Consider the following 26770-nt stretch of genomic DNA (forward strand, 5'->3'; position numbering starts at 1 on the left):
AAGAACACATTTTGAAGAACATCTTATCAACTGCACCAAACAAGATAAACAATTATTGTGCATTGCTTAAATACATTGTATAATTTACAGGCACACAGTGCTTTGGAGTAACTCCTGTTACTACTCTTACATGCAGACCCGACACCAGGGGGGTTATTTAGTGGCCTAAATTTTTGCCACTAAATATTTGTTGATTTAATAAATTTGAATTTTATTCATCTTCTTCTTATTATTACAAAATACTACATAATTTCAATTAAATTATGTGCAGTCAGTAAATATACACTACGTAAAATTTAGGAATAACATCTCTGAAAAGGTATTTATGACCAGTTTATTTTTTAGCATTATATTTTCCAATTTTCTCCCCAATTTAGTCGTATCCAATTCCATCCATGTTACATTAGCTAACAGACACCTGCACTGGCTAGCATCATGCTGAGTGAAAGGGAGAGGGAGAACCATCCTACCCACCCAGAGAAAGCGTTTACTACCTCTTTACAAACTTGCTGTTTTCAAGTTGAAGGTGAAAAGGTGAAAAAAGGCTAGGCTAATTAGTTGAGGCAGAGATATTATAAAGGAGGAGACCGGACGCTTGTTGGAAAAAAAATGGGAAAGCTTGTAATGCTCAATATTGCATCGGTTTATGAAGAAAATCCCGTCCTTCAATAAAAAGAGCCAATTAGCTTGCTGGTTAAGCTGCTAGCAGAGTATGGTATTTCTGCATGATGGAAAACTTACAAAAAAAAGTTTTTAACAAGTCAAGCATGAAATATCACAAAGCACATAGTACCACGAGAGTTAACATTTAGCCTGTTTGCTTTCATTTGTTTTAGACCAATAACACAGCATTTAACAGAACATACGTCAATCTGGAGTTAAGACTGACCCATTTAGAGTTATGTTCCTCCTATTTGGAGATGGTCTGGCCTGCAGGAATACATACTTGTGCTAGCAGGAAAGGCTCCACCTCATTGCCGAGGTATGTGCATGTGCAGTAGCCAGATCAAGCTAAAACTTGCATGTTCCTACCACTTTTTAAAGTACCCAGTTTGGTCCCCTTCACTTTATGACAGTGTAGCTTTGCAGAAGAGTATTGAAAATGAATAAGACCAGTTCTGTTGTTGTGCATGCAGAGATAATGGAGATAGCAGCTCAACGCTAGCTAAGATAAATTAAATATATAAATATAAATATAAACTATGCTGTGGGCAGAGCTAACATTTTGTAATCTGATTTTAAAACATCTGATTGTTCGGCATGATGTGGGGTAAGTTCACATGGAGGTGCTGCCCCCCTGTGATTTTCAGATGCAGCACTCATGACGTGGCTCAGGCGTCGGGCCTGCCTACACGCCTAAACTCAACTATACTGTAAACAGGCCAACGTGAATCTGAAGGCAAACTTAAACATTAAACACTCTTAGCTGGCCGAGGCAACACCAGTTTTAAGGCAATGTCAACAACACAAGCAGGCAGATAAGAGATGGGGATCCAGAGCAGTTTGGCATCCCAGCCAGCACTGTAGCGAGTCCGCGGGTGAGCAGCTGTCAGGGCGTGCTCCATGCAGTTGGTCACTTTGCTCAAATCTGGGTCGCAAATAGCATTCATAATCAACCTCTGGATCTTGATGTCTAGATAGAGTGCAGGCGTGGAGAGGGGAACAGGCAAGACAAGAAAGAATTGGGGCTAAATGCAGCAATAATAATAATAATAATAATAATAATAAAAAGAATAAAAGGTTGAAACACTTTACATGTTAACAAAAAACAGACAACGATAAAGCCAATCATAAAATGACATCTAAAAAAAAAATACCATAAAGTACACTCTTAAAAATTATCGTTCTTCGAGGGTTCTTTAGTAAAGAAAATGGTTCTATATAGGATCATGATCTCTCATAGAACCCTTTGCATGATTAAAGGGTTTTTTGCATCATGAAAGAGTTCTACAGACTTTTTGAAAAGAGTTCCATGTAGCACCAAAAAGGGTTCTATTATGTCAAGCTTGACATCATAACAATAGAAGAACCCTTTTTTGGTGATAGATAGATCCCTTTTCAAAAAGGATCTATATAGAACCATCTACACTCTTAAGAAGGATGATGCTTTAGGGGGTTTTTAGTAAAGAAAATGGTTCTATATAGAACTATGAACACTCAAAGAACCCTTTGCATGATTAGTGTTCTTTGCATCATGAAAGTGTTCTTCAGATTGATGTAAAATGTGCATCAATGTGCTATAGATGGTTCTATGAAGAACCTTTTTGAAAAGGGTTCTATATGGCACCCAAAAGGGTTCTTCTACTATTATAAGTCTGACATCATAACTATAGAGGGACCCTTTTGGGTACTATATAGAACCCTTTTCAAAGGTTCTATATAGAATCATCTACAGCACATTCTCCATTAGTCTGAAGAACCATTTAATCATGCAAATGGTTCTTTGAGTGTTCATGGTTCTATATAGAGCCATTTTCTTTATTAAAGAACCCTTGAAGCACTATCTTAAGTGTACAGCACATTCTCCATCAATCTGAAGAACGCTTTCACAATGCAAAGAACCCTTTAATCATGCCAAAGGGTTTTTTTAGTGTTCATGGTTCATGGAGGATGTGCTGCAGATTCGTTTCGTTTTGAAAAGGGTTCTATATAGCACCAAAAAGGGTTCCTCTATTGTTACAAGCCAAAGGACTTGGTATTATATAGAACCCTTTTTCCTAAGAGTGTAGTTTTTTGACAGAAGGATCACACATTCAGAGATATGAATAAAATGGATTTAGGATCAATTTTGCAATAGGGGAACGCTTAAAATATGAGGTATGAAAATCAAAATGTGATATTACTTATTACATGAAGAGATACACTTACAGTTATCCAGGTATTTGTCTCCATAACTCTCTTTCACCTCAGGTGTCAGCTGGTTCCACAGGCGACAAAGTTCTCTTTCGATTGGTTCCAGGCTGGTCACCTGTGTCTTGAAGAATCCAGGTTCAATTATGCACACTTTGATCCCAAAATAATGAATGTCCCTCCTGAAAAGAAGATTAGAATCTTTCTTTATTGACTATAAATTCCTTTTTCTATGTTTTCCCTATAGTTTTGATGGTGCAGCCTTCAACTCTGCACACAGTTTGACATGGTTGCTAAACATGAACTTGAGAAATTAAGTTGTTGAAATTAGTTGTCCCTGTACCATCTTTATGCAGACCCCCTTATAGGGGCCATTCTGCCTCCAGATGGGAAATCGACTTGGATATTTCTAATTAATTTAAAATATTTTCCCTGTAACTGTTATCAGATTAACTAGGGTACTGTTGTCTCTCTGTGTGTGAAATGTTGTGACTCTGTATTGAGCTGCTAGAGAGCAATGAGGGGTGAAAACAGAGGGGTGAGAACCCCTTTGCTGTGAAAACTATTCACACCTCTCCACATATTTCTCACATATTTCATATTCTTATATACTTTTGATTACACTTTATTTTGATGATCCCGTATAGATGATCTACACATACTTAAATTATTTACAAACTTTCTGGTGATGCTTAGTTGTTAATCAACAAAATTAGGGTTAGGGTTAGATTTAGATAAAAGCAATAAGCCACGAGAGGCCATGCGTTACTGCGATTGTACCACAGGAAGAAATAGTCATTTGGGCCATATCCACACTCGATAAATGATGCAGAGGCTAGAATTTCTAAACTTTCATAGCTAGCACGCTAGTTAGGGAGTACAGAGCTGTTTGGGATTTGCCTGGGTTTGATGCGACTTCTGACTGAAACACAGACATTTGAAGCATGTAATTGATTCATGACATTTTTTAGACTTTTTTACTGCCGTTTTACAGTTAATCTTACTGTAAGTACTTTAATTCATGCCTGTAATATTAATAATGGAGTTGTTGAGGCTGTTGGCCTATTAGCTAGCTGACCAGCCTGGTTCTAGATGACAACATAAGCCGTCAGCCCCTCAGTTTTAACAAAAAATGAGTTCTATATCATTATACTTGGTGGTCCATGAGAGCAGCACGAGAGTCAAAGATTATTGCATTAATAGCAGAAGAGTTTCTTTGTGCTGCAGTGTAGTAAAATAAAAAATTCAGTTGTTGTTAGGTGGTCATAGCTGTGCGTATTTCATGGATTTTACAATGGCTTTGAACGCAGCTCAGCCAATAAGATTTTAGGACCAGAACTATCCATTTTATAATATGCGTTGAAGTTAAGGTTTGAGTTAGGTTCAGGGTTAGTTTAAACATAATCTATCACACTCAACTTTGAATTCAGCTGCATTTAATAGATATTTAGCTGAATATTAGTTAAAACCAGACTGAGCATCCACAGCATCAACAGTGGTCTTTTAAAATAAAGTTTTATCTAACACAGGCTGTTGTTACTATGTCTTTAAGTCTACTGTATACTGTCACTTTAAACTCACATGCTGAATTTGGAGATACCTGAGGCAATCGGAGAAGGATTCCACTGCAAACTTGGAGACGCAGTAGCCACCCCCATTTGCCGCCACCCTGCCCAGCACTGAAGCCACATTGACGATGCGGCCGCGGGCTTTTTTGATCAGTGGCAGGAATTTCATGGTCATCTCAATCACACCATTCATGTTGACCTTCAGAGTGCTGTGGAAGTCCTCGATCCGCATCCACTCAGATGGACCCATGGGTAGAGCGCGGCCTGCATTGTTTACAATCCCCCACAGTCCTACCAGAACCAAAAACACAAGGCTAAGCTAATAAATAGGTTTCTCAAAAAATGCAAATGTGACTGTTAGTAAATGAACAGTAAAAGCTAGGCGAAACGGAAAGTGAAGCAATTAGCAGTTAGCTTCTTTTTACTGCTGCTGACAGGCCTTGGACCGCTTTGGGTTGATTTTTGGGGACACACTGTAGGAACTTGTCCCTTCTTCATTAGCAATGGTAACTAACTGTGGTAACTGTCTGCAAATCATTATTATAATGGAGAGAATGGATCACTCAAAGAACAGAAATGACATGTTGAGAAGGACAACAACCTAAGCTAAAGTTAGCAAAGTAGCTACCTGGATATCTAGATATCTTTTCTCAATTTGGCTTCTTTTTCTCTGACTGAAAGGATATAAAATTGTCTCTGCTGTTCATTTTGTGCTGAATAAAGATAGACTTGCTGTTTTCTTCACAAATATGTTTGAAGACTGAGGTGAGTTACACTGCATAGCTATATATGCTAGCTTGTGTTTATTAGCCTACAGAGTGGCTAAGTTTGGATGACACCACAGTGATTCCAAATGGTTTTATGATCTGTGATTGTATTGATTAATAAAAACATGTCTCTCCTGAAAAGTTTAGATTTTTTACAATATTTACAAAGTTACTATCCTTTTTTAATGTTTTCCTGTGATTTTTAACAGTGCAGTCCTTGACTCTGCGCTCTGTTTCACATTGTTGCTGAACATAATGAACTTGACGTTCAAATTAACTGTCCCTGTACCATCTTTCTGCAGATGTCCCAAAGTGGCCATTCTGCCTCTAGAAGGGAAATCGACTTGAATAATTTTGAATTATTATAAAATAATTTCCCTGTAACTCTGTTATCAAATCAACTAGAACACTGTTGGCTCTGTGTGTGAAATTTGTGGCTCTGTGTTGAGCTGCTAGCGAGCAACAAGGAAACTGGAGCACCCGGAGACATAGGGAGAGCATGCAAACTTAACAAAGTGAGGACCCCATTTGCCCGCCCAGGGAATCAAACTGAGGCCCTGATGAGGCTGAGGGATGTAATGGTGCTACAGAACACTGCATAACAACAAATACTATATTAACCTCTAGTTTTAGGTGTGAGTGGAAGGGTCACATTCATTCATTAAGGGACCATAAACTCAATTGTGTGCAGCACAGGTTCCCACCCCTGCTTTCGGACCACCCCCTGCCCTGAACATTTTAGTGCTTTCCTGGCTGATTAGTTGGATCAAGTGTGTTGGAAGCAGGAGAAAAACTGAGCAGGGCTTTGGTTACTCCAGGACCAGAGTTGGGATCCACTGTTGTACAATATACCAACCTTTATCTCCAACTTCCTTCTGTGTCCATTCAAATGCTTTCTGAATGCTGGCAGTGCTGGTCACATCCAGAATACACGTCTTCAGATTGGGGCCCGTCACCCTCTTCAGGTCATCCGCACCCTTTTCTGTTAGACAACCAGCCAGTACACGGAAACCACGCTTGTCCAGCCGTCTACACAGCAGGTTCCCAAAGCCGGAGTCACAGCCGGTGACAAACACATACTTCTCACTGATTTTGTCGATTTCCAGACTGTCCCGGTAAAGCCATACCAAAGCCCACAACAGCAAGAATGCACCAACAGCATATGTTGTCACGTTCTCCTTACTGTGGTGAAAAAACACAAACACATATGATGTTCAATATTATGGGTAAACTATCATTTCAGACCAACAAAGTGATTATAATGCTGCGTGAATCACCATAAAGCTAAAAGCAAATGGGAGGATCTACATACAAGAATCTATAATCAATATTTTTAAGGACTTCAAACTAATTCAATTACCTGAATCAATCAAAATCGATCTTTAAAAAGGAAGTTCACTATTTTTTTTTCTTTTCTCTAAATTTCTGCATGCTTACATGGTTGAGATGTAAACAAAGTCATTCAGAGTGGTTTGGTGTGAAATGCTCTGTTCTAGAGAAACTTACTGTTAGAATTGTTCACAGTGGTGGTGATAGGAACCAGACGTCCACCTCTAAAAGCTCCCTCACAGAAAGATATTACATGTAATGGTAATGAAAATGCTGTCTGAACATATTTTTAAAAGCCATTTATGGCAGAGAGATCATCAGTATAACATATGGAACTCAGAAAGCGCGTATGGGTTCACTGGTGGTTTTGATAGTAAATAAAATGGCTATATGTGTTTGTAGACATGGTGACCCCTGGTTTCTATCACCACCACTGTAAAGAAATCTGAGTCCATAGGTTTCTCTGTAAATGAATCATGTCACACCAAACCACTGTGAATGACTATGTTCACATCATAACCACATAATTATACAGATGTTTTAGAAAAATCAGTGGAATTCTCCTTTATGAAATAACAAATAATTAATCAATTGAATTTAACTCTTAGATGCCATGTTTATAGTCAGTGGTAACTAAAGCATACTGTAATTTAGTAATATGTTTGTTTTCTCACCCTATATACTCGTATATTTGTTCCATGTCCATGTTTGGTCCTGATTGATGGAGGTTTTAATGGATAGCTGTAAAACCATCACAGAAAAAAAAGAAAATCAGTGCAATATAGAAATACATCTGTATCAACTGAAACAATTTCGCCAAAATGCAAAATAAGACTGGAAGGCTGATATTTGGCAATACACAGTCAAGATGACTGGCAAAACCACAGTATGTCCATAGACTATCATTTTAAAAACAACTAACAGCTCAGTGCGTTGTATTTTTTCCCCTTAAGTCCACTTATTACATTTTATATAACAAAAACAATCTTCTTTCATTTTTACAAGCCTGTTTTGCAACCTTAAAATCCCTTAGAATTAAACAGGCTGTTTTTAGTGCTGTGCCTTTAAGACTGATATATGTAAATGAGCACTGTTCTGATTGGCTTCCCTGTCAGACAGCAGTCCATGATCAGGCATGCTTCCTAACCTCAACATGAATGGGCGGAGCTAAGCTGTTAGACGTAATGTATCTAAATGTGTTGGTCTTTGTGACATCACAAAAACAGTTACTTTAAACAGGCTGTTTTTGCAGCATAATTTCCATATATGGACTATATATGGAGAGTGATTGGTTAATTTTGAAATGTTAACATGTTTATAGACTGCATCAAAGTCTTTTATTTTAAAAAGCAATAAAAATTTGGCTTTTAATGATAAAGGCTTTTTAAAAGTCGAAAACGTGAAATAACCAGTGGCAGTTTGAAGCCTTTGTTTTGATGCAGTTAATGTTAATGAAGTTTTGCAGAAGTATTTTTTGTACATGCTAAAAACTGTGAAAAACTTTGGCAGAACTTTTCATTTTACAATATTGTATGCATATGCTTTTATAGATTATGTAGTCACAGGAGCCTTACATGCACAAGTCTTTGTTGGAGCACAAATCTCGTGTTAAGGCTCTTATGAAACAAAGAGGCATTAGTATCAGTGCAGAAGCCGAAGGAATGTCTTGATTGTTTTCTCCGCAGTGAGAAATCCAGTGGCAGCAAGGCCTCAGTAAGCCTCTCATTGCTCAAAACCTATTAGCCTCACAGCTTACAAGCATAAAGAACAGCAAGTAAACATAGTAAGGCCAATGAAGACAGTAGAGTGTGTGTAGATGCAAATGCAAAACACATTAATTCCCTATAAATAATATTGACTGGCTTTCAATCACTACTATCATCATGAGGCTTTATATAACTTTACATGAACAATTTGAAACAAGTGCAAAGCTGAATAGTTACTTGATTTATTTTTATTTTATTCTTATTTTAGTGGCACACCCTTAGAAAAGGGGGGTCTTCCATGGTTCTTTAGTGAAGACAATGGTTGTATATAGAACCATGATAACTCAAGGAAATGGTTCTTCGCATGGTTAAATGACTCTTCTCTACAACAGAGAAACTGTTGTATATTTTTCTTTAAAGAACCTTTTCAAAATGGTTCCATATAACACCAAAAACGGTGTTAAAAGGGTGTTAAAAGAAGCAATACAAACTAAACCTCTTAAATGCCTAACCTGCATGACTACCATTTCATTCTCAGAGATTTCTGATTAGACGAAACAAAAATAGAAAGAGGCAAGAGTTTGGAGAAAGACAAGCTGCATGTGTGATCCCAAGAACAACCACAGTGAAGCATGACGGTGGGAGCATCATGATATGGAGCTATTCCATGCAAACCGTACAGGGGCATTACACATCACGGAGGGAAACATTAATGGAGCGATGTATAGGTAAGTATTAGAGAAGAATCCACTCTCTTCGGCAAAGAAACTGAATCTGGGGAGAAGATGGACATTTCAGCAAGACCCCAAGAATGCTTTCTAAAAATGAAGGTAAAGGTGCTTGCATGGCCTAGCCAATCTCCTGATTTGAATCCCTCTGAAAGTATATAGAGGATTTTGAAATGGTTCATTAGAGGGACCCTTGTAATCCTGAGGATTTGAAGGCATTTTGCCAAATTGGACAATACAGGCCAAAACTGAACTACAATGTGCAAAAAGATAATTACTCCTTACCGTAGTCTGGTGACTGAATACGTTTCCCCTATAAATTTAGCTTTTGCTTTAAAATACACACTTTTTTGTTTATATTTATAATTACAAAAGTCTAAGTCACTATGTGTGAAAGTATAGTAAATTACAAAAACAATAACTGTCTGAATACTTGCTAACGCTTTACTGTATATAGAAGACAAATAGACAGCAGGAACGAGATGCAGAGCACCACTGAGCATCTACTGAAGGGCCTACAGTATAAGAACACTTTGGCCAGCAGAATAAAAAGAGAATTATTCAGTAGGAAAATGACTTTAGAGGAGTATTCAGACTTAAACCCGCTCTGGTGCTGTAACAGCCGACACCTGTGCACAATCAAGTGTTCTGCAATGAGGATTTCACAAAGGTTGATATCAGTTACAGTTAAACAGATTGATACAAGTCCTACCTGTTCCCTTCTTCGTGGAAGTGCTGTGGGTCCTCAGGGTCGTGATGGCTCAGGCCTGCTGGCTCTGAATGTGAACGTCTCAGGGAGAGCTTTATCCCTTCAGTTTATCCCTTAAGACCAGGTCCACTATTTGTAATCTCCAAGCTGTGTATAATGCTCCTTATTTATAAGAGAGAGAGAGAGAGAGAGAGACACAGAGAGAGAGAGAGAGAGAGAGAGAGAAATGTGAATGGTAGAAGGAGGTACAGAATCCAAACAACTTGCAACTGCTTATGTAAGACCTTTTCTTCCTTTCCTCAAACGTCACAAAAATCTACAATCTACTGTGCCATTGGAATTCTTTCACTTTCAGTTGCAGGTTTTAACCCGTGTGTGGTGTTCATGTTGTTGTTACTCATGTGGTGTTGTTGACCCACCACATTATTGTCAGTACAGCCATAACAATTATGTGTTTAAAGATGTTAGTGGCCAGCGGAGGGATCTCCTTTAGCAGCTGTAGCCAGTCAGCAGCCTGTCCATGTTGTCCACCCTCACACACACACACATGCATGTACAAACACATACACACACAGACACACACACACAGCAGGCCATGTAGGAGGAGAACAGGGTAAAGGGACACAGCACCTCCACACTTTTATTCCCCACAACAGTGTGAAGACACTAATAATGTGTTATTTTATGTGTTCTTCACAGAAAGTGAGCAAAGGCCAAGGAATCTGAGGTTGAAATAGTAATAAATCACATCATTTTTTCTTTTGGTAAACATTGAAAACCCACAGACCCCAACACCACACAAGGGTTACTATTCAAGCATCATTTACTACAACACGTTCTTCCACATTCCATACATTTGCCCTTGTTTTTCAGCCCATCCGCACATCACTGAGGTTTTGGGCCTTCATGCTAATTATGAAAGCCTATGAACTTGCAGCGAAAATGAGGTGGGATTGACTTTCAGCATTGTAAAGTCTCCTACTGCCACAGCATCTCCCAGTATATTGTCACTATCAAAACAGAACCTCATAAAAAGTAACAGTATAGAAGAAGGAAAAAATGTTCTGAACTTTGAATGTAAGTTTATACAACAGCAACTTTTTTGGGTCATTTTTGGCCATTTCTACTGGTCTGTTCTTTCTGAAACTTTAATACAGTGGAAATGAACAGCTGGCATTTACAAATTATGTAAAAAATTGTGATACAATGTTTTGTTCTGACAGTAACATTTACATTTACATTTATATTTACAGCATTTAGCAGACGCTTTTATCCACAGCGACTTACAAAAATGCTTTGTTGTCTACTCTGAGAAAGTATCTTTGCTATTTACAAATAGTTCCAAGTAAAAGGTCATCCAGCACTGCAAAAAAATGGTGTCTTGTCAAGTAAAATGATCTTAAATATCGTCAATAAATGTAATATTTCTCCTGTTGAGATTGTTGTAAGCTTAACTGTAGATCATTTAACTTATTTTTAGACATTTTTTACTTGTTTAAGTGATTGGTAGGTAAGCTTATCTCACTATATTGGCAGATAACTTTGTTTGTTTTAAGAAATGTTCCTTAAACCAGCCAAATTATCTGCCAGTATAGTGAGATAATTCTACTTAGTAAAATCACCTGACGCAAGTAAATAATGTCTAGAAAAAAAGATAGATAATCTTATCATAAGTGCACAACCATCTCAAAAAGGGATTATATGCAAAGGGAAAATATTAGATATTTTGACTACATTTAAGATCACTTCACTTGACAGTATACTATTTGAGTGTGAGCTCAGATATTGCTAGAAACAAAAGCCTACTTTTTTGAGGCTTAAAGTAGTGCTCACTTAAGTACTGTAAAAAGAGATGTGTCTTCAGTCTGTGTTTGAAGACCACGAGAGAGTCTGCTGTTCGGACAGCCAGTGGAAGTTTGTTCCACCACCTGAGTGCCAGGACAGAGAAAAATGCCGACTTTAAAAATCAGTCATGTTACTTGGTTGAAGATCGGCCTGCATTATTTTTGACCAAAATAATTTCCTTTTGATTATGTGAGTACCCTGCGATGGACTGGCGACCTGTCCGGGCTGTGTTCTGCCTTCCACCCGGTGACTGCTGGGATAGGCAACCCCCCATGACCCAGAAGGACAAGCAGCTTAGAAAATGTATGTGTGTGTGTGTGTGTGTGTGTGTGTGTGTTTGTGTGTGTATGTGAGTACCTTGATTCCAACAAAACACCTACAGAAACACTCAACTATGGGCTCCTTAGTGGTGCTACTGCATTGGCCCCGTCATTAGGACATCAAGAGTCCATTCCCCAGTGATTCTGCAGCCATCTCTGACAGGAAGTCCAAGAGCGCATAATTGTCCACGCTTTTTCTTTCTGGGTGAACTGAACAGAGAAAATTAAGTTAAAAAAAGCTTGGTCCACATTAGCTCACTTGGTCATAAAAAGCACGGAACAGGATCTTGTTAAGTCGCATTTATTTTACTTATTTGTGTGTGTCTGTATGTCATTTGTTTGATGTTTTGAAAACGTTAGCAAAAATATTTTCACAAAAAAAGTAGGACTCATCTGGAGCTGTGATTGGTCGACATGATCACAGCGCACAGTGAAAAAAATGTGATTAGTAAAAGGCTCATTTGCAAGTCACAGTCTTCTGCGATATCAGTATTGAACAGGCCAATATCATGATACTGATTAACAAATGATGTATTGTGCAGCCCTACACTCTTAAAAAAGATGGTTCTTTAGTAAAGAATATGGTTCTATATGCCCTCTGTAGAATGCTGTCGAGTGGGGAATTTGACAGTTTCTAGAAATTATGTGACTCATTTGACCTTGGTAAACAGGATTTTTTTTAGATATTTACAGATCTGTCACTTCTATATGAAAGAGGTTAAAGGCCCCAACCCGGTTCCTTTCTCAGGACTGACTCAGTTTTTTATAGATGCATATAGGGGTGAAGGAAATAAAGGGGTTATTGGCAAACTGTACAAAGTCATTTGTTTAATGAATAAAAATTCTACTAATTATGTGAGACTTCGATGGGAACAAGATACACAGGAAAAGATAACAGAGGAAGTATGGTCACGAGTATGGGAAAACCATTGTACTTCCACTAATTCATTGATTTGGAGGGATTTTTGCTGGAAGAGTCTGATCAGATTTTTTATAACGCCCAAACTCAAATTAAGGTTGACTGGGCCCACTTCCCCTGCTGGAGGGAGTGTGGGCCAATGGACGTAGACCATGCACATGTAGTATGGTGTTGCCCAAAAATTCAGTCCTTTTGGTCTAATATGGGGAGAATTATTTCGGAGATCTTGGGTTTTAATGTGGAGGTGTCATTTAACTCTATGTATCTTGGTGTAACCCCTGAAGGGTTAAGTAAGAGTGATTGCTACCTATTGAATATATTTCTGGTCGCTTGTAAGAAAGCTATTACTAAGTGCTGGCTCAGAAGAAACCCCCCAACTGTGGACCTTTTTGTTGAAATTGTTACTTATATTCGCTCCATGGAAATGTTGACTTACTCCGTACGTCTTCAAAAGGAGAGAGGGAAGAAAAACGGGATGAAATGGGATTGCTACACCCGAGTAAGCGTGGTGAACTGAGACCTTTGACTCTGATCATTCTGCCTGGTGTATGAAAACAGAGATTGTTGTTGAGTTTTATGTTTGAAATGTTGTACCTGTAAACCTTTAAATAAGACCTCATGTACCTTTTTTTCCCAGCCTCTTTTGTATTTCATTTATATGAATGTGAATTTGCACAAAACAAAAATAAAAAAATTAAGTTAAAAAAAAAAGAATATGGTTCTATAAAGAACCATGAACGCTCAAAGAATCCTTTGCATGATTAAAGGGTTCTCTGCATCATGAGAAGGTTTCTAAATAGCACCCAAAAAGGTCCTTCTGTTGTTACAATGTCAAGCTTCTAACAATAGAAGAACCCTTTTGGGTGCTATATAGAACCCTTTTCAAAAATGTTCTATATAGAACCATCTCTATCAATCTGAAGAACCATTTCATGATGCAAAGAACCATTTAATCCTGCAAAGGGTTTTTTGAGTGTTTATGGTTCTTTCTAGAACCATTTTCTTTCCTAAGAATCCTTGAAGAACCATCTTTTTAAAGAGTGACATGACACTGAATATTAGATTTTCCTTTTATTTAAAATGATAGACTAAAGCAAAGATTTACACTTTTGTTACAAAACAAATCTCTATGAATAAATAAAAGTCCTTTCATTGTGAAGACATTTTGAAAGTCTTTGAGTCTCTGCATGTTGAAAGTTCGTAAGCATTGGTATAGGCTTTGAAGGTGTCTGCCATCTGCTATATAAACCATCAAAGTACAAAGAGTGAATTCCATGCTGACCACATTTACAGGCCTGAAGTTACAAGATTTTCCATGACGCTGTTGCTTACAAAGTAAACAACGAGAGGAAACCATTATAAGGTTTTAAATATGAAACTCATAAGCTATTAGTTTTTGCATTACTAGTTATACAATGGGCAAAATTTCCCTCAATTTAATTATATGTCATATCTACTACTTTTTGTTCTAGATCCACTTACTCCGTAAATGGGCTCATTTCCTTTAAAAAATGGCTCTAAATCCAACACAACACGAGGGCCAACGTCATATCACAATATCACAAAACTTACAAAAAATGTCAAGCCTGTAAAACCTGTTAAGAAACAATGTGTAAGCCTTTTCTGGAACAATAAGCCCTTTAGCCTGACTGATTGAACAGATTGCTGTTACCAAACTTGGAGGTCTTGCTAAGGTGAAAGGCCCTGTCCTGTGAAACGTCAACATATGAACTATTTAGAGGACTTTTTCTCAGTTGCTTCCATGAAAGAAACAAGATTATTGTGAAACTACATATTGTATATTGTCTGAACATCCCTGCTAGAAAAACCAACATAAGCCAGCATGTCGCTGTTGTCAGAAGAAAACCTTGTATCTCCAAAATAGTAACTTTACAGGAGAAGGAAAAAAACTACTTTATTTCTAATGTAGGTCAATGGAACCAGAGTTTTTTCGAAGTCATTTTGGGCTGTTTCATTCAAAAATGACAAAATGGAAATACGAGATTTTTTTTCCGACAGTGGCGATATGTTGTGTTTTGGATGCTGGTCAGCAGTTACTAGGCTGATCACAAGCAAAACCAGGATATCTCTGCTGTCGGAACAAAACCTTGTATCTCCAAAATGATAACTTTACAGGACAAGGCAAAACTGCACTTTACTTTTAATGCAAGTCAATGGAACTAGACTTTGATTCCAAGTCATTTTGGGCCATTCTTTTGGTCCATTCAAAGGGCAACAGGCATTTTCAAATCATGTAAATAACTGAATTGCAGTGATGTGTTGTGTTTTGGATGCTGGTATGCTGGTCAAGCAGCACCAGACCAACATAAACCAGTACAAACTGGCTTTGACCAGCAATACATTGTGTTTCTTTTTAACAGTGGTTAGTGGCCAGGGGTGTAGCCAGAATGATTACAATGGGGTGGCCAGGTTAGACCAGGTGTTTTGTATTATTAACTGGTTAAACACATTTTTAAAAACTGCTGTTCCAGTTTTTGACCAGATTTAATGAAAAATATTGTTTGTTTTTTTGTTTCTTATTTCATTTTGACTGCTGACACTGGTTAGAATTATGCAATCCACAGCGCAACATATAACAAAAATACTGCACTATATTAATGTAGAATTTTTTTTAGATGCCTTTAACTGTGTTTCCCAATGTGACCACTATTAACAGCCTCTTTAAGCGAAATGAATAAGCTAACTTTAAGGTTTTGACCAGCATTCACTATCAGAGCAATGACAAGATAATTATTGTGGGCACCATCATATGACTCTTATATACTTATCGGTAACTGCCCTGATGGCCCATTTGATGTCACACAAAGTTGAGAGTAGAAAATTTCTCTGGTGACTGATTTATTGATCATAGCTGTCTCACTTTGCCTAACTGGGGTGGCCAGAAGGGCCATACGTCACACTAGGGTAGCAATTGCCAACCCTTGGCTACACTCCTGGGGTTGGCTAATACACTATATTGCCAAAAGTATTCGCTCGTCTGCCTTCACACGCATATGAACTTGAGTGATATCCCATTCTTCATCCATAGGGTTCAATATGATGTTGGCCCACCCTTTGCAGCTATAACAGCTTCAACTCTTCTGGGAAGGCTTTTCAAAAGGTTTAGGAGTGTGTTTATGGGAATTTTTGACCATTCTTCCAGAAGCGCATTTGTGAGGTCAGACACTGATGCTGGATGAGAAGGCCAGGCTCACAGTCTCCGCTCTAATTCATCCCAAAGGTGTTCTGTGCAGGCCAGTCAAGTTCTTCCACATCAAATTAGTCTTTATGGACCTTGCTTTGTGCACTGGTGCGCAGTCATGTTGGAACAGGAAGGGGCCATCCCCAAACTGTTCCCACAAAGTTGGGAGCATGAAATTGTCCAAAATCTCTTTAGAGTTCCTTTCACTGGAACTAAGGGGCCGAGCCCAACTCCTGAAAAACAACCCCACACCATAATCCCCCCTCCACCAAACTTTACACTTGGCACAATGCAGTCAGACAAGTACCGTTCCCCTGGCAACCGCCAAACCTAGACTCGTCCATCGGATTGCCAGATGGAGAAGCGTGATTCATCACTCCAGAGAACACGTCTCCACTGCTCTAGAGTCCAGTGGCTTTACACCACTGCATTCGACGCTTTGCATTGCGCTTGGTGATGTAAGGCTTGGATGCAGCTGCTCGGCCATGGAAGCCCATTCCATGAAGCTCTCTACACTGTTCTTGAGCTAATCTGAAGGCCACATGAAGTTTGGAGGTCTGCATTGACTCTGCAGAAAGTTGGCGACCCCTGTGAGCTATGCGCCTCAGCATCCACTGACCCCGCTCTGTCATTTTACGTGGCCTACCACTTTGTGGCTGAGTTGCTGTCGTTCCCAAACGCTTCCACTTTGTTATAACACCACTGACAGTTGACTGTGGAATATTAGTAGCGTGGAAATTTCATGACTGGACTTGTTGCACAGGTGGCATCCTATCACAGTACCACACTGGAATTCACTGAGGTCCTGAGAGCGACCCATTCTTTCACAAATGTTTGTAGAAGCAGTCTGCATGCCTAGGTGCTTGGTTTTATACACCTGTGGCCATGGGAGTGATTGGAACACCTGAATTCAATGATTTGGATGGGTGAGTGAACACTTTTGGCAATGTAGTGTACCTTTCTACCATCAAGCTACTCGCTAGCTTGGAACAATGTGAAATAAAACTGCTGCTTTCTTTTGTTCCACAGGCCATTACACTTTGCTAGATTAGAGATTTGCCAGGACATATCAGCAGTAAGTTAGCAGATTAGTTAGGTTTAGTTGAGCAGTTTGTGTACACAGTTTGGCTGTTTGGTTAGCAAAAGCTGCTAATAGCGACTGCAGATATGTGACCCTCTATGACTCTAAATATGAATTCAACAACAAGCCAACAAATCCTAGTCCTTCATGCAAGCACTCATTGTTCTAAATAAGGGGACTCTGTGCAGTGGGGGAAAAAGCGGATCTAGAATTCCGCATAGTCTCCCCCTCAGAGGCAGCGCATTGCGTAATTCCGTTCACAAGCGCTAAGAGGTTTTTGAAGAAGACTTATTCTTCATCTGCTGACCATTATTATCGTAATAAGGCTTGAGGACTGAAGAAAAAATCATCCCCTTTGCTGCAATAAAATGAATAACACCACAGAGACCCATTATCTGTAAATGATCTGTTGAAATCACATTTGTTATTTGTCATTATGTAATACTTGGCAGCGCAGCATCACTTTGCTCTGCCTTATTGATTTGACATAATTCACAACTTTGTTTTCATCCACCAGTGCTCTCTCACTACAATACCCAACATGCATTACACAAATACATCATAAAACCATTGGGAATCCCCCACTACTAGCATACATAGCCACTGACATAGAAGCTAATAAAATCAGTCATTCTGATTCCTATCAGTAACATTAGCTATCTGATTTTCTTCTGCATTAAAAAAATGCACTTGTAGTTTTCAACAGTTGTCCAACCTTCAACATACATCATCAGAAAGGGGATTTTATAGTCTTTAAACCAGAAAATCTCACTCTTGAGACTATTGTTGCACCACTGTAGTAGGCAAGTAGGCATGTTTACAACAGATGTAAAGATGGACGCATTTTTTATTTTGGCCAGTGTCCCTTTATTTGCCGTTGTGTTTGTTCTGCAACTAACAGTGTAATAGAAGAACAAGGCAAAAAAGAAGGCCTTTGTATGTTTTATTGCCACACGTTGAGCAAGTTTCATGTGTGAAGTTTCTTTCACCTTAAAGTTTTTAATTAATCCCAGACTTGCTTATGTGTTTTCTGACATTGTATGACACACTGCTATCTACACCAACAGACGAAGGTGTGGACAAAAGTCCTCGAGATGCCACCTACTACTGTTTTTAACTATGCAGCAAACTTTTGTCCACTATTGTAATGATATAGGCGGGTACAGTGCGGTGTACCCGCACTACGGTGTAGTATAAGCTCCCATTACATGTAGCTGCATAGGCTTTCTATCTCCAGTTTATCCCACATTCACAAATGCACTGGCCCTGGCTGTTGGTCATTCTGCAGTTTTGGTTTCTGAGGTTCCAGAGCTCTCATGCTAGAGCCTGACATTCCAACCACACAAAAGATTGCAAGGCAAAATCATAAAAACAGGATTTTATTGTAGTGAACAATAAAACAAAGCAAAAATTTACAACACAAACCATTTCTGATGTAACTTATTATCATAAAAACAAGTTTTGGTTAAACAAAAGGTTCTCCAGACAAAATATAACAACATATGATGCCCTACGCATCCTTTCAAGGCCTAAAACAATTATGTCAAACTGAAACTGTGCTGTATGCCTTAAGCAGGGAATTAGCAGTCCATTACAGGTTGGTTACCTGGACATTAATAAAGCCTGCAAGATGCATGAGGTGATTCACCACTGAAAATCCTTCTTTAGTCTAAAATTCAGCTTATTCTGAATGTGGGAAAGCAGCCCCAAATATCTTCACGGTCTCTGTAGTAGACGTGGTCTGCACCACTACAGGCTTTTGTATTGCGTCAAGTTGTCTCTCATGTTAACCAGATCCACTCTGCTGCATGGCTGAAGGTCAACCTAGGAAGAAGCTGCCTGAAGATGGCCTTTGTGCACATACTCCAGGGCTGTAGCGATAGTCCTCATGTCCATCTCGATGCTGCGAGCCCAGTTCTCCACATCCCCAATTTCCTGGTAAAAAAACAAAGAAGATTTCATACTCAGGTTGATATTCATCTCAACCGCTAGGCAACAACAGTGCTTGGGCATAGCTGGCATGTGCCCTCGCCTGAGGGGAGAGATCATTACAAATACAAGTAACCATTTCATTCTAACAAATTAGATAAGCACAGATGCATGACCCAAAAAATGAAAAACCAACAATGGAGCATACAAGTCTGAAGATGGCGTGATATCACTTTTCATTTTCGATATAGATACCAAAACCTTCGGCAGACGCTGATAATCATCCTTCTTTAATTGAAAACAAAAACTAAGCTTTTTTTGTGTGTATTTTTTAAAGCTATACGTTTTTAAAGAATACACAGTCAACAACATGGCTTATACAAAGCCAACAACAGTATGTGTGCAAAATTAGACTATTTAAAACGGACAGTGGCACAACTGTCTAAGCCAGAGGAGGGCTCAAACTTTTTGCCTTGAGGTGTTATTTACATATTGGCTATTCAGTAAACAGCCATTTAGCCCCACCCACTCATGCTGAAGTTATAAGGAGTGCTTCAGCAAGGACTGCTTTTTTGAATTAAGCACAATAGAGGACAGCCATCCAGAACAGGGATCATTTATGTACATCAGCCTAAACGGCACAGTAACAAAAACAGCCTGTTTAATGTAGATGGATAAAGAGAGGTCGGAAAAAGATCATATTAAAATAGGTTATGACCGTTTTTGGTACACAAATCCACTCTAATGTCAAAAAGAGGACCTTAGGGGGGAAATAAAATACAGGAACTTTTTTATAACATTACACTAAATTTTGTCACTGAAATACAGATCTAAAAGCAAAACAAGACGTATGTGAGTTATAATTATTATGTTACAAATATTCAATTATACACAGTATAGAAATTGTTGTTCTCTCGTTGGCTGAGGGGGTGGGGTTTTGGACAAGCCAAATCACTTTGAGCACACTTTGGGCATTCCTGGTCTAAGAATTGGCTTTATCATCAGGAAATCACAAGCCTGATTCCTGGTGATGCCACAGCCATCCGTAAATTCAAGAGATTATAATTCTCTCTCTCTCTCTCTCTCTCTCTCTCTCTATGGGTATGTAGGATGGTCTTCCCTCTTCCCCTCATCACTCAGTATGATGCTATCCAACCTGGGCGTCTGTTAGCTAATGTAATACAATTAGCAGTTGGCGTATTGAGCTGTATAATGATGTTGCGCTGGTGAAAGTTCACATGATTCAAAGGAAGCGTGTGCCAGCCGTAACCCTCCCAGCTTGGTAGCATTGCATGATGGAGGGGAGACTTAAATAGCAGGTAGAAAATGCCCCTGACTACACATTTAAAGATGATGGTTTTTCAAGGGTTCTTTAGTAAAGAAAATAGTTACACTATACAGAACGATGAACTTTTAAAGATCCCTTTGAATGATTAAAGGGTTCTTTGCATTGTAAAATGGTTCTTCGGCTTGATGGAGAATGTGCTCTATATAGAATCTATATAGCACCAAAAAGTTACAAAGAAGAATCCGCTTTGGTGCTATATAGAACCCTTTTCAAAAAAGTTCTATAAAGAACCATCTACAGCACATTTGAGTGTTTCTATATAGAACCATTTTCTTTACTAAAGAACCCTTGAGGAAACTTTTTTCAAATGTGTACACTGGAGGAAGAATTTGATTAAATAAAGATAAAAATAAACAAACAAATAAACAAAAGAACTGTATTTCTATTGTAATAACGTAGCTGTTTTCATTGTTCTTATTAATTATTATTATGTAAGGCTATTGTTATCACATGACTTTACAGATTTCTTTATAGAATTAAATTTTCTATTTCTCCTCAGATGTCCAGAACTTTCTGCTGGCACTGACTCTTTTGCTTTTGCCTGTGTTATAATGTACAGCAGCTTCAACCCATCAGATTCTGTTCTGCTCTGTAAACTATTTTTGGACATCAGATCGGAAACAGACAACAGCTTTTAGGGCTGGAGTCAAATTAACATTTCATTATTTTGTTTTCAGAAATAGAAAAACTCAAAACTGCTCTGAATTTTTTCCTCATTATGTTTTCAACACCACAGGAATGAATTCACTGTGGCATAACTCTGCAGATTAGAAGTTCTAACTATCATGTCAAACCCAGCAAACGAATTTATCTCTCCGTCTACTTCCTCATCTTTCTTTTCTTGTCTATTTTCAATGTTTTCCCTCAGGAAAGACACAGATTTCACTTCGCTTGGCACCATCTCAACCAAGACCTAACAGCCCCCATGGGAAACTCCAGGCTGTTCAGAGAGAGTTCAGCAAGTTTTTATCTTTTATATTTGCTTTACTGCACAGAACTGCAGAATATCATTATACATGATATAGTTACTGTTACAGCAGTTATCAAACAGATACTGTGACATTTTGCAGATACACTATGAGACTGATGTCATGTGGGAACATGATGTGAGAGATGATATTAAAATACTGACGACGACAGAAATAACTCAATGAAAATCTTATTTCATGTGCCTGCAATTCTCAACCCACCGGAAAAAGAAGGAAGACACTGATAAGAGAATTGACACATGAGAAAAAACACACCTGACCTGATGGAACAAGGACAATGTACCTTTAAGGCCTGGTTGAAGCCTTCCACCATGCTGATCCACTGGGCTGTCTGCTTGGCGAACTGACCGGCCTGCACCTGCAAGGTCTTCACCTCGTGGTCCAGCTTGCGCTGATTGACATAGGCCTGGGCGACACTGCCAGAAGACACAGGCGGCATCTTAAATGACCGAATGTGCATCCACAAGACAGAAGCTGTCACAGTTCTAAGACAGCTTGAAAATGCTTTTAAGACTTTTCATTTTGACCAAATTTTAAGGCAGAATCATATGTGTTCTTGTTCAATAAGTCAGTCCCACAAAGCAACGCAATGACAGGTTTAATCTAGAATGCTTTTTATTTAGGATGACAATGTGGAAAGCAGAGGTCGTCTTTAAATATGTTATTTTAACGAATGTGAGGTGTTTTACTTGCATTTTTGACACAGAACGTACCAATGTCATTGTTATGGAACAACATAAAAAATAATAATTTTCAAAAGTCAATAAATGGCGACAAAATTATCACTATATATCATTTTTTAAAACTGTACCAGACGGAGGCGCCAAAGCTCAAAACCTTTTCACGCCAAGTCAGCAGTAACAGTGCTATGAAATGTAAAATGTGCAGCACTGTAAATAAGAGCTGTTCATAAAGTCACTGTGGTGGTGATGAGCGAACAGGTGTGTTTTAACGCAACAGTATTTTCAGCAGTGTCCTGGGCAAGAGCCAATCAACATCCAGAAGTAAATGAGGTCATACAAATTAAAGACCTGCCAAGTGAAGCTCCAGTCAGCTGCCAAAATTCTCAGAAACAGAGCAAAAAATTTTAAGAGAAGAGGTGCTAATAAATAATATCTAATTGTTCGGTAAAACACTTTAAACTTTCAATCAAAAAACAAAGTTTCCTAACAGAATTTTTTTTTTCATAAAAAAATAACAAATAAGAATTTAACATCTTAAAATTCAACTTTTATTTGTATGCATTATATTGTAGCATGTAAGATTTATTCATTTTTACTAACACAAATTAATGTTCAAAATGTGGCATTGTTTTTATTACAATTAAAAATGAACATGCTGAAATTCGAATTACTATGGCAAGCAGTTTTAGCTTTTATATCCTTAAGCAGGTCTTTTTTCTCCTCTTTTTTCCTACATCCATAATTATAAGGTTCACCTGGAAGACTATCACCAGAGTGTTTCCAGGCGTTATTTTTTTTTGCAGAATTATGCATGTTATGAATCCATACTGCCATATTTAAATTAAGGAAACGTGTGACTTTGCCACACATCACACAAGCAGTTAAACAAGCCAGTGTAAGACATTACACGCTTTGGACGTCTGGTTCCTATCCTATTCCTGACTTTTTGAGGTTTCTCTAGAATGGTGCATTTCACTTTAAACTCTCTGAATGACTTTTCTTCCATTTTACCAATGTAACAACACAGAACTTTGAAAAAATCAGTGGAATTCCCCTTTAATCAATGAGAAATGTGCTCTACAATGATGTGGCAGGTTTAGATTTTAACATTCTAACACATTTTCACACACTCGTCAGAAAAATAAAAATGGGCTAATCAAATCAGAATGGTGTAACAAGCACGTTGGACCCCATCCAGTGGTTGCTTTTTAAGCCGATTTCATTTCACCACACTGTTTCTCCACAACAATCCCAGATTATGGCTACTGTGTTTGCACGTCACATGTGCAGACGCGTTGTTCTGGATTTACACTTCTATTTCTGAGCATCGATTTATAAATAGACTCTGTTACTCAAACTAAATCCCGAAATATCATTCCAACCACGTAGAGGAAAGATCTAACAGATTCTTACCCCACATTGAGGTGGTCCACCAAGGCCTCTGTTAAACAAGTGGCTGCTGCTATAGCTTCACGTCGACGCCTCTCTGTGTTAAAGGGACAGAATGAGAAAGGAGTGTTACTACAGCACAGTAGACGCATGAAAAAGAGCTGGCCAGTATTATTCAATGACCAATTCAAATAATACTAATGCATCTCTATTGAATTGGTGTTCTTTTCCAATGAATGACCAGGCCTAACAAAATTAACTGGAAAAAACTCAAGATCAGGCCAGGCCTTCACTGCACTCTTAAAAAGATGGCTCTTCAAGGGCTCTTTAGTAAAGAAAATGGTTCTATGAACACTCAAAGAACCATTTGCATGATTAAAGAGTTCTTTACATTGTGAAAGCGTTCTTCAGATTGATGGAGAATGTGTTGCAGATGGTTGTATATAGAACCTAAAAGGGTTCTGCTATTGTTACAATGTCAATACAGCTTTTTGCTGCTATATAGAACCCCTTTTAAAATGTTTCTTTACCAAACCACATACAGCACATTCTCCATCACACTGAAGAACTCTTTCATGATGCAAAGAACCCTTTAATCACGCAAAGGGTTCTTTGAGTGTTCCTGTTTCTATATAGAACCATTTTCCTACTAAAGAATTCTTGAAGAACAACTTTTTGTTAGGTCTGTACCATAACTGTCTATTCATTACAGAACGGCACATTTTAGGATCTGTAAATACAATTATTTGTATGCATTTTTACATGCAAAGGGGAATTCCACCAATTTTTTAAAAAATTCTGTGCAATTAAATCTTTAAGGTGTAAACAGTCATTCATTCAGAGTGGTCTGATGTGAAGTACTCCATTCTAGAGAAACTTACCAAACCATAATTGTTTACGACGATGGTGATAGGAACTAGACGTCTATAGAGTTTAATCCCTTTAAAAGCTCCCTCACAGAAAGCTATTACACAAAATGGTTTTATACACATATATATACTTAAAAGCATATATACCTTTAATGTGTTCACAGTGGAGAGGTACATGTGGGCCAATGTAAGGCAAAACAGTCCCCAAAGAAAACTCATAAAAAAACTCAAAAGACTTAAGTAGATTCATTGTGGGTTCTGGACAGTAACTAAAACGGCTACATTTGTGTTGTAGACTTTGCTACCCCTGGTTTCTATCACCACCACTGTAAAGAAATCTGAGTCTGTAAGTTTCTCCACAATGACTTATTTCACACCAAACTACTCTGAATGACTTTGTGTGCATCTCAGCCACTGAATTATGCAGAAATTTTGAAAAATCAGTGGAATGCTCCTTTAACTAGGTGCATTTTGGGTCTTTATTATATAATAATAATGCTGAGTAATGATTATATTATAAATACAGAAAGTAGCTGGGTTAGGTCCAAAGTTACAGCTCTGCACCTTTTAAACCAGCCAAGAGGGAACTGGCCAGGTCTGTTAGTCTTGCAAAAGCATATTATTATTACAACAAAGACATGGCCTTTGGCATTTTTTAAGTCCACCTCTAACGTTTGTGTAACTCAATTCAATTTTAATATCATTTATTTTATTTGTCCATTTTCCAACCTCTCTTTATCTCTTTACAATTAAGCAGGCTGATTTTGTTACTGTGCCTTTAAGACTGATATATGTAAATGAGCTCTGTTCAGATCATTATACCTTCAACATGCGTAGGTGGAGCTAAACTGCTGTAGGCTGAATAGGCAGATATATGGAAATGTACTTGTGTTTGTGACATCAAAAAATTAAATAAATTGCATAGAGGCTGTTTTTTTTTGCAGTTTAGTTTGTCTGGGAAATGAATGGTACAGTTTAAAACTTTAACAATTTACACACCACATCAAACTCTTTTATTTCAAAAAGTAAGGAATATTCGGTGTTCCACAGTATTGTCCCTTCAAAGGAATATAATTTTTTAGTATTATTAATTCTAGTGTGTTTCCTCATCACTGTAGCTGACAGCAGACGCAACACAGCAAAGCCAAAAAAAATGTTTCTATTATTATGAACTATTTTTTTCAAACAAATCTTGTTAAACAGGCTACAAGAGGCTGGTCTAGTCATAAACACTGTAACTGTAAACAGGCTGTTCATTGTCCATTTTATCTAAGTGTATTTTCTCTGTATATTGTATTAGGGTTAAAGAGGAATTCAAGCAATTCTTCAAAAATTCTGTATAATTCAGTGGTTGAGATGTAAACAAAGTCACTTAGAGTGGTTTGATGTGAAATGGTTTATTGTAGAGAAACTAACTGACTTACTGATTTCTTTACAGTGGTGGTGATGGGAACCAGGGGTCACCATGACTACAACACAAACAGAGCCATTTTATTTACTGTCCAAAACCAGCAGTGAATCCATTACCGCTTTATGTACTAACTGTGAGGGAGCTGTCAGAGGTGGGCGTCTGGTTCCTATGACCACCACTGTGAACGATTCTGACTCAGTACCCCTAGAACAGAGCATTTCGCACCAAACCACTCTGAAAGACTCTGTTTACATCTTATTTAGTCATTATCATTTATTTATGCACAATTTATTAAAAAATCGTGTAGTTCCTTTTTAAATCTGTGATTAGATGGACAAATGTTGACTGGCTAGCCACCTAGCTAGTTAGCCAGCTAGCCAACATCCCTCTAGCAAAGGTGAAGTCCGCTTCCCTTTCCAGAATTTCCCCGTTCCACTTTAAACTGTACAGCAGTTATTATTACAACGCCTCTGGCGCCAGAATGTAACTGCTGCATCATTTAAGGTGGAACGGGGAAATGCGAACCAGAAGCTGGCGAATAGGAAGCCAACTCGTCTCTAAAATATTGTAACGTTACCTTGAAGCTCCTTCCTTTCGTTTTGTTTTGCTTGATGTTCCTTTAACAGCCGGGAGAGCATTGTTTTTCTTCTACTGCGATACAATTTTGTACAGAAATGACAGACTTTTTAAGAAAAATGACAAAAAAGGTAGCTATTTTGGGTCGTCGGTCAGTCAGATTCACGTGACAGACAACAGTGTAAACACCAGAAGAGCAGAACAAGACCTTCATATTAAAAGTCCCTGCGCTGGGAGGCAGCAGTGTTATTGGGCAATGATAGGGAATTACAAGGAATTACATACAATATTCCAACTAGTATAGGGAATATCCCCATTTTCGTGAGTAGAACCATAAATTCTATATAGAACAATTTCATGGTTCTTTTCATGGTGAAATGGTTCTTCAGATTGTTGGAGAATGTGTTGTACATGGCTCTATATAGAACCGTTTTTTCTATACAGCACCACATTGATGTAACAGTAGAAGAAGGTTCTATATTGAACCATATAGTAGTTGAATGATTTTGAATTATGCAAAAACTGAGAAAAATCTATGGAATATCCCTTTAA

The 26770-nt window shown here is 38.2% G+C and overlaps 2 protein-coding genes across 2 annotated transcripts; both read right to left on the minus strand.

Moving 5' to 3' along the window:
• Nucleotides 1-665: 665 nt before the first annotated feature.
• Nucleotides 666-9885, minus strand: rdh5 (retinol dehydrogenase 5 (11-cis/9-cis)). The gene is made up of 6 exons (XM_036559663.1): nt 9661-9885; nt 7189-7255; nt 6042-6367; nt 4451-4709; nt 2869-3032; nt 666-1633 (listed from the first exon to the last, which is right to left on the minus strand). Exons 2-6 carry the CDS (start codon nt 7218-7220, stop codon nt 1413-1415), a joined length of 1002 nt encoding a protein of 333 aa, XP_036415556.1. The 5' UTR covers nt 7221-7255; nt 9661-9885; the 3' UTR covers nt 666-1412.
• An 8502-nt stretch (nt 9886-18387) lies between these two features.
• On the minus strand, nt 18388-26411 carry bloc1s1 (biogenesis of lysosomal organelles complex-1, subunit 1). The gene is made up of 4 exons (XM_036560057.1): nt 26220-26411; nt 23387-23459; nt 21574-21706; nt 18388-18959 (listed from the first exon to the last, which is right to left on the minus strand). The coding sequence occupies exons 1-4, from the start codon at nt 26278-26280 to the stop codon at nt 18849-18851; spliced, it is 378 nt and encodes a 125-aa protein (XP_036415950.1). The 5' UTR covers nt 26281-26411; the 3' UTR covers nt 18388-18848.
• Nucleotides 26412-26770: the final 359 nt, after the last annotated feature.

The sequence above is a fragment of the Colossoma macropomum genome, unplaced genomic scaffold (genome assembly GCF_904425465.1).
Source record: "Colossoma macropomum unplaced genomic scaffold, Colossoma_macropomum, whole genome shotgun sequence".
Classification (NCBI taxonomy): Eukaryota; Metazoa; Chordata; class Actinopteri; order Characiformes; family Serrasalmidae; genus Colossoma; species Colossoma macropomum.

What these genes read in the sequence shown, in the direction of transcription:
- rdh5 (XM_036559663.1), bottom strand. Translation starts at nt 7,220, where the DNA reads ATGGACATGGAACAAATATACGAGTATATAGG. An exon ending in CAAATATACGAGTATATAGG is followed by an intron (nt 6,368 to 7,188) that starts GTGAGAAAACAA and finishes TTTTCACCACAG; the next exon opens with TAAGGAGAACGTGACAACAT. An exon ending in AGACAAATACCTGGATAACT is followed by an intron (nt 1,634 to 2,868) that starts GTAAGTGTATCT and finishes CACTCTATCTAG; the next exon opens with ACATCAAGATCCAGAGGTTG.
- bloc1s1 (XM_036560057.1), bottom strand. Translation starts at nt 26,280, where the DNA reads ATGCTCTCCCGGCTGTTAAAGGAACATCAAGCAAAACAAAACGAAAGG. An exon ending in GTGGACCACCTCAATGTGGG is followed by an intron (nt 21,707 to 23,386) that starts GTAAGAATCTGT and finishes GTCTTCTGGCAG; the next exon opens with TGTCGCCCAGGCCTATGTCA. An exon ending in GCTTCAACCAGGCCTTAAAG is followed by an intron (nt 18,960 to 21,573) that starts GTACATTGTCCT and finishes TTTTTTTACCAG; the next exon opens with GAAATTGGGGATGTGGAGAA.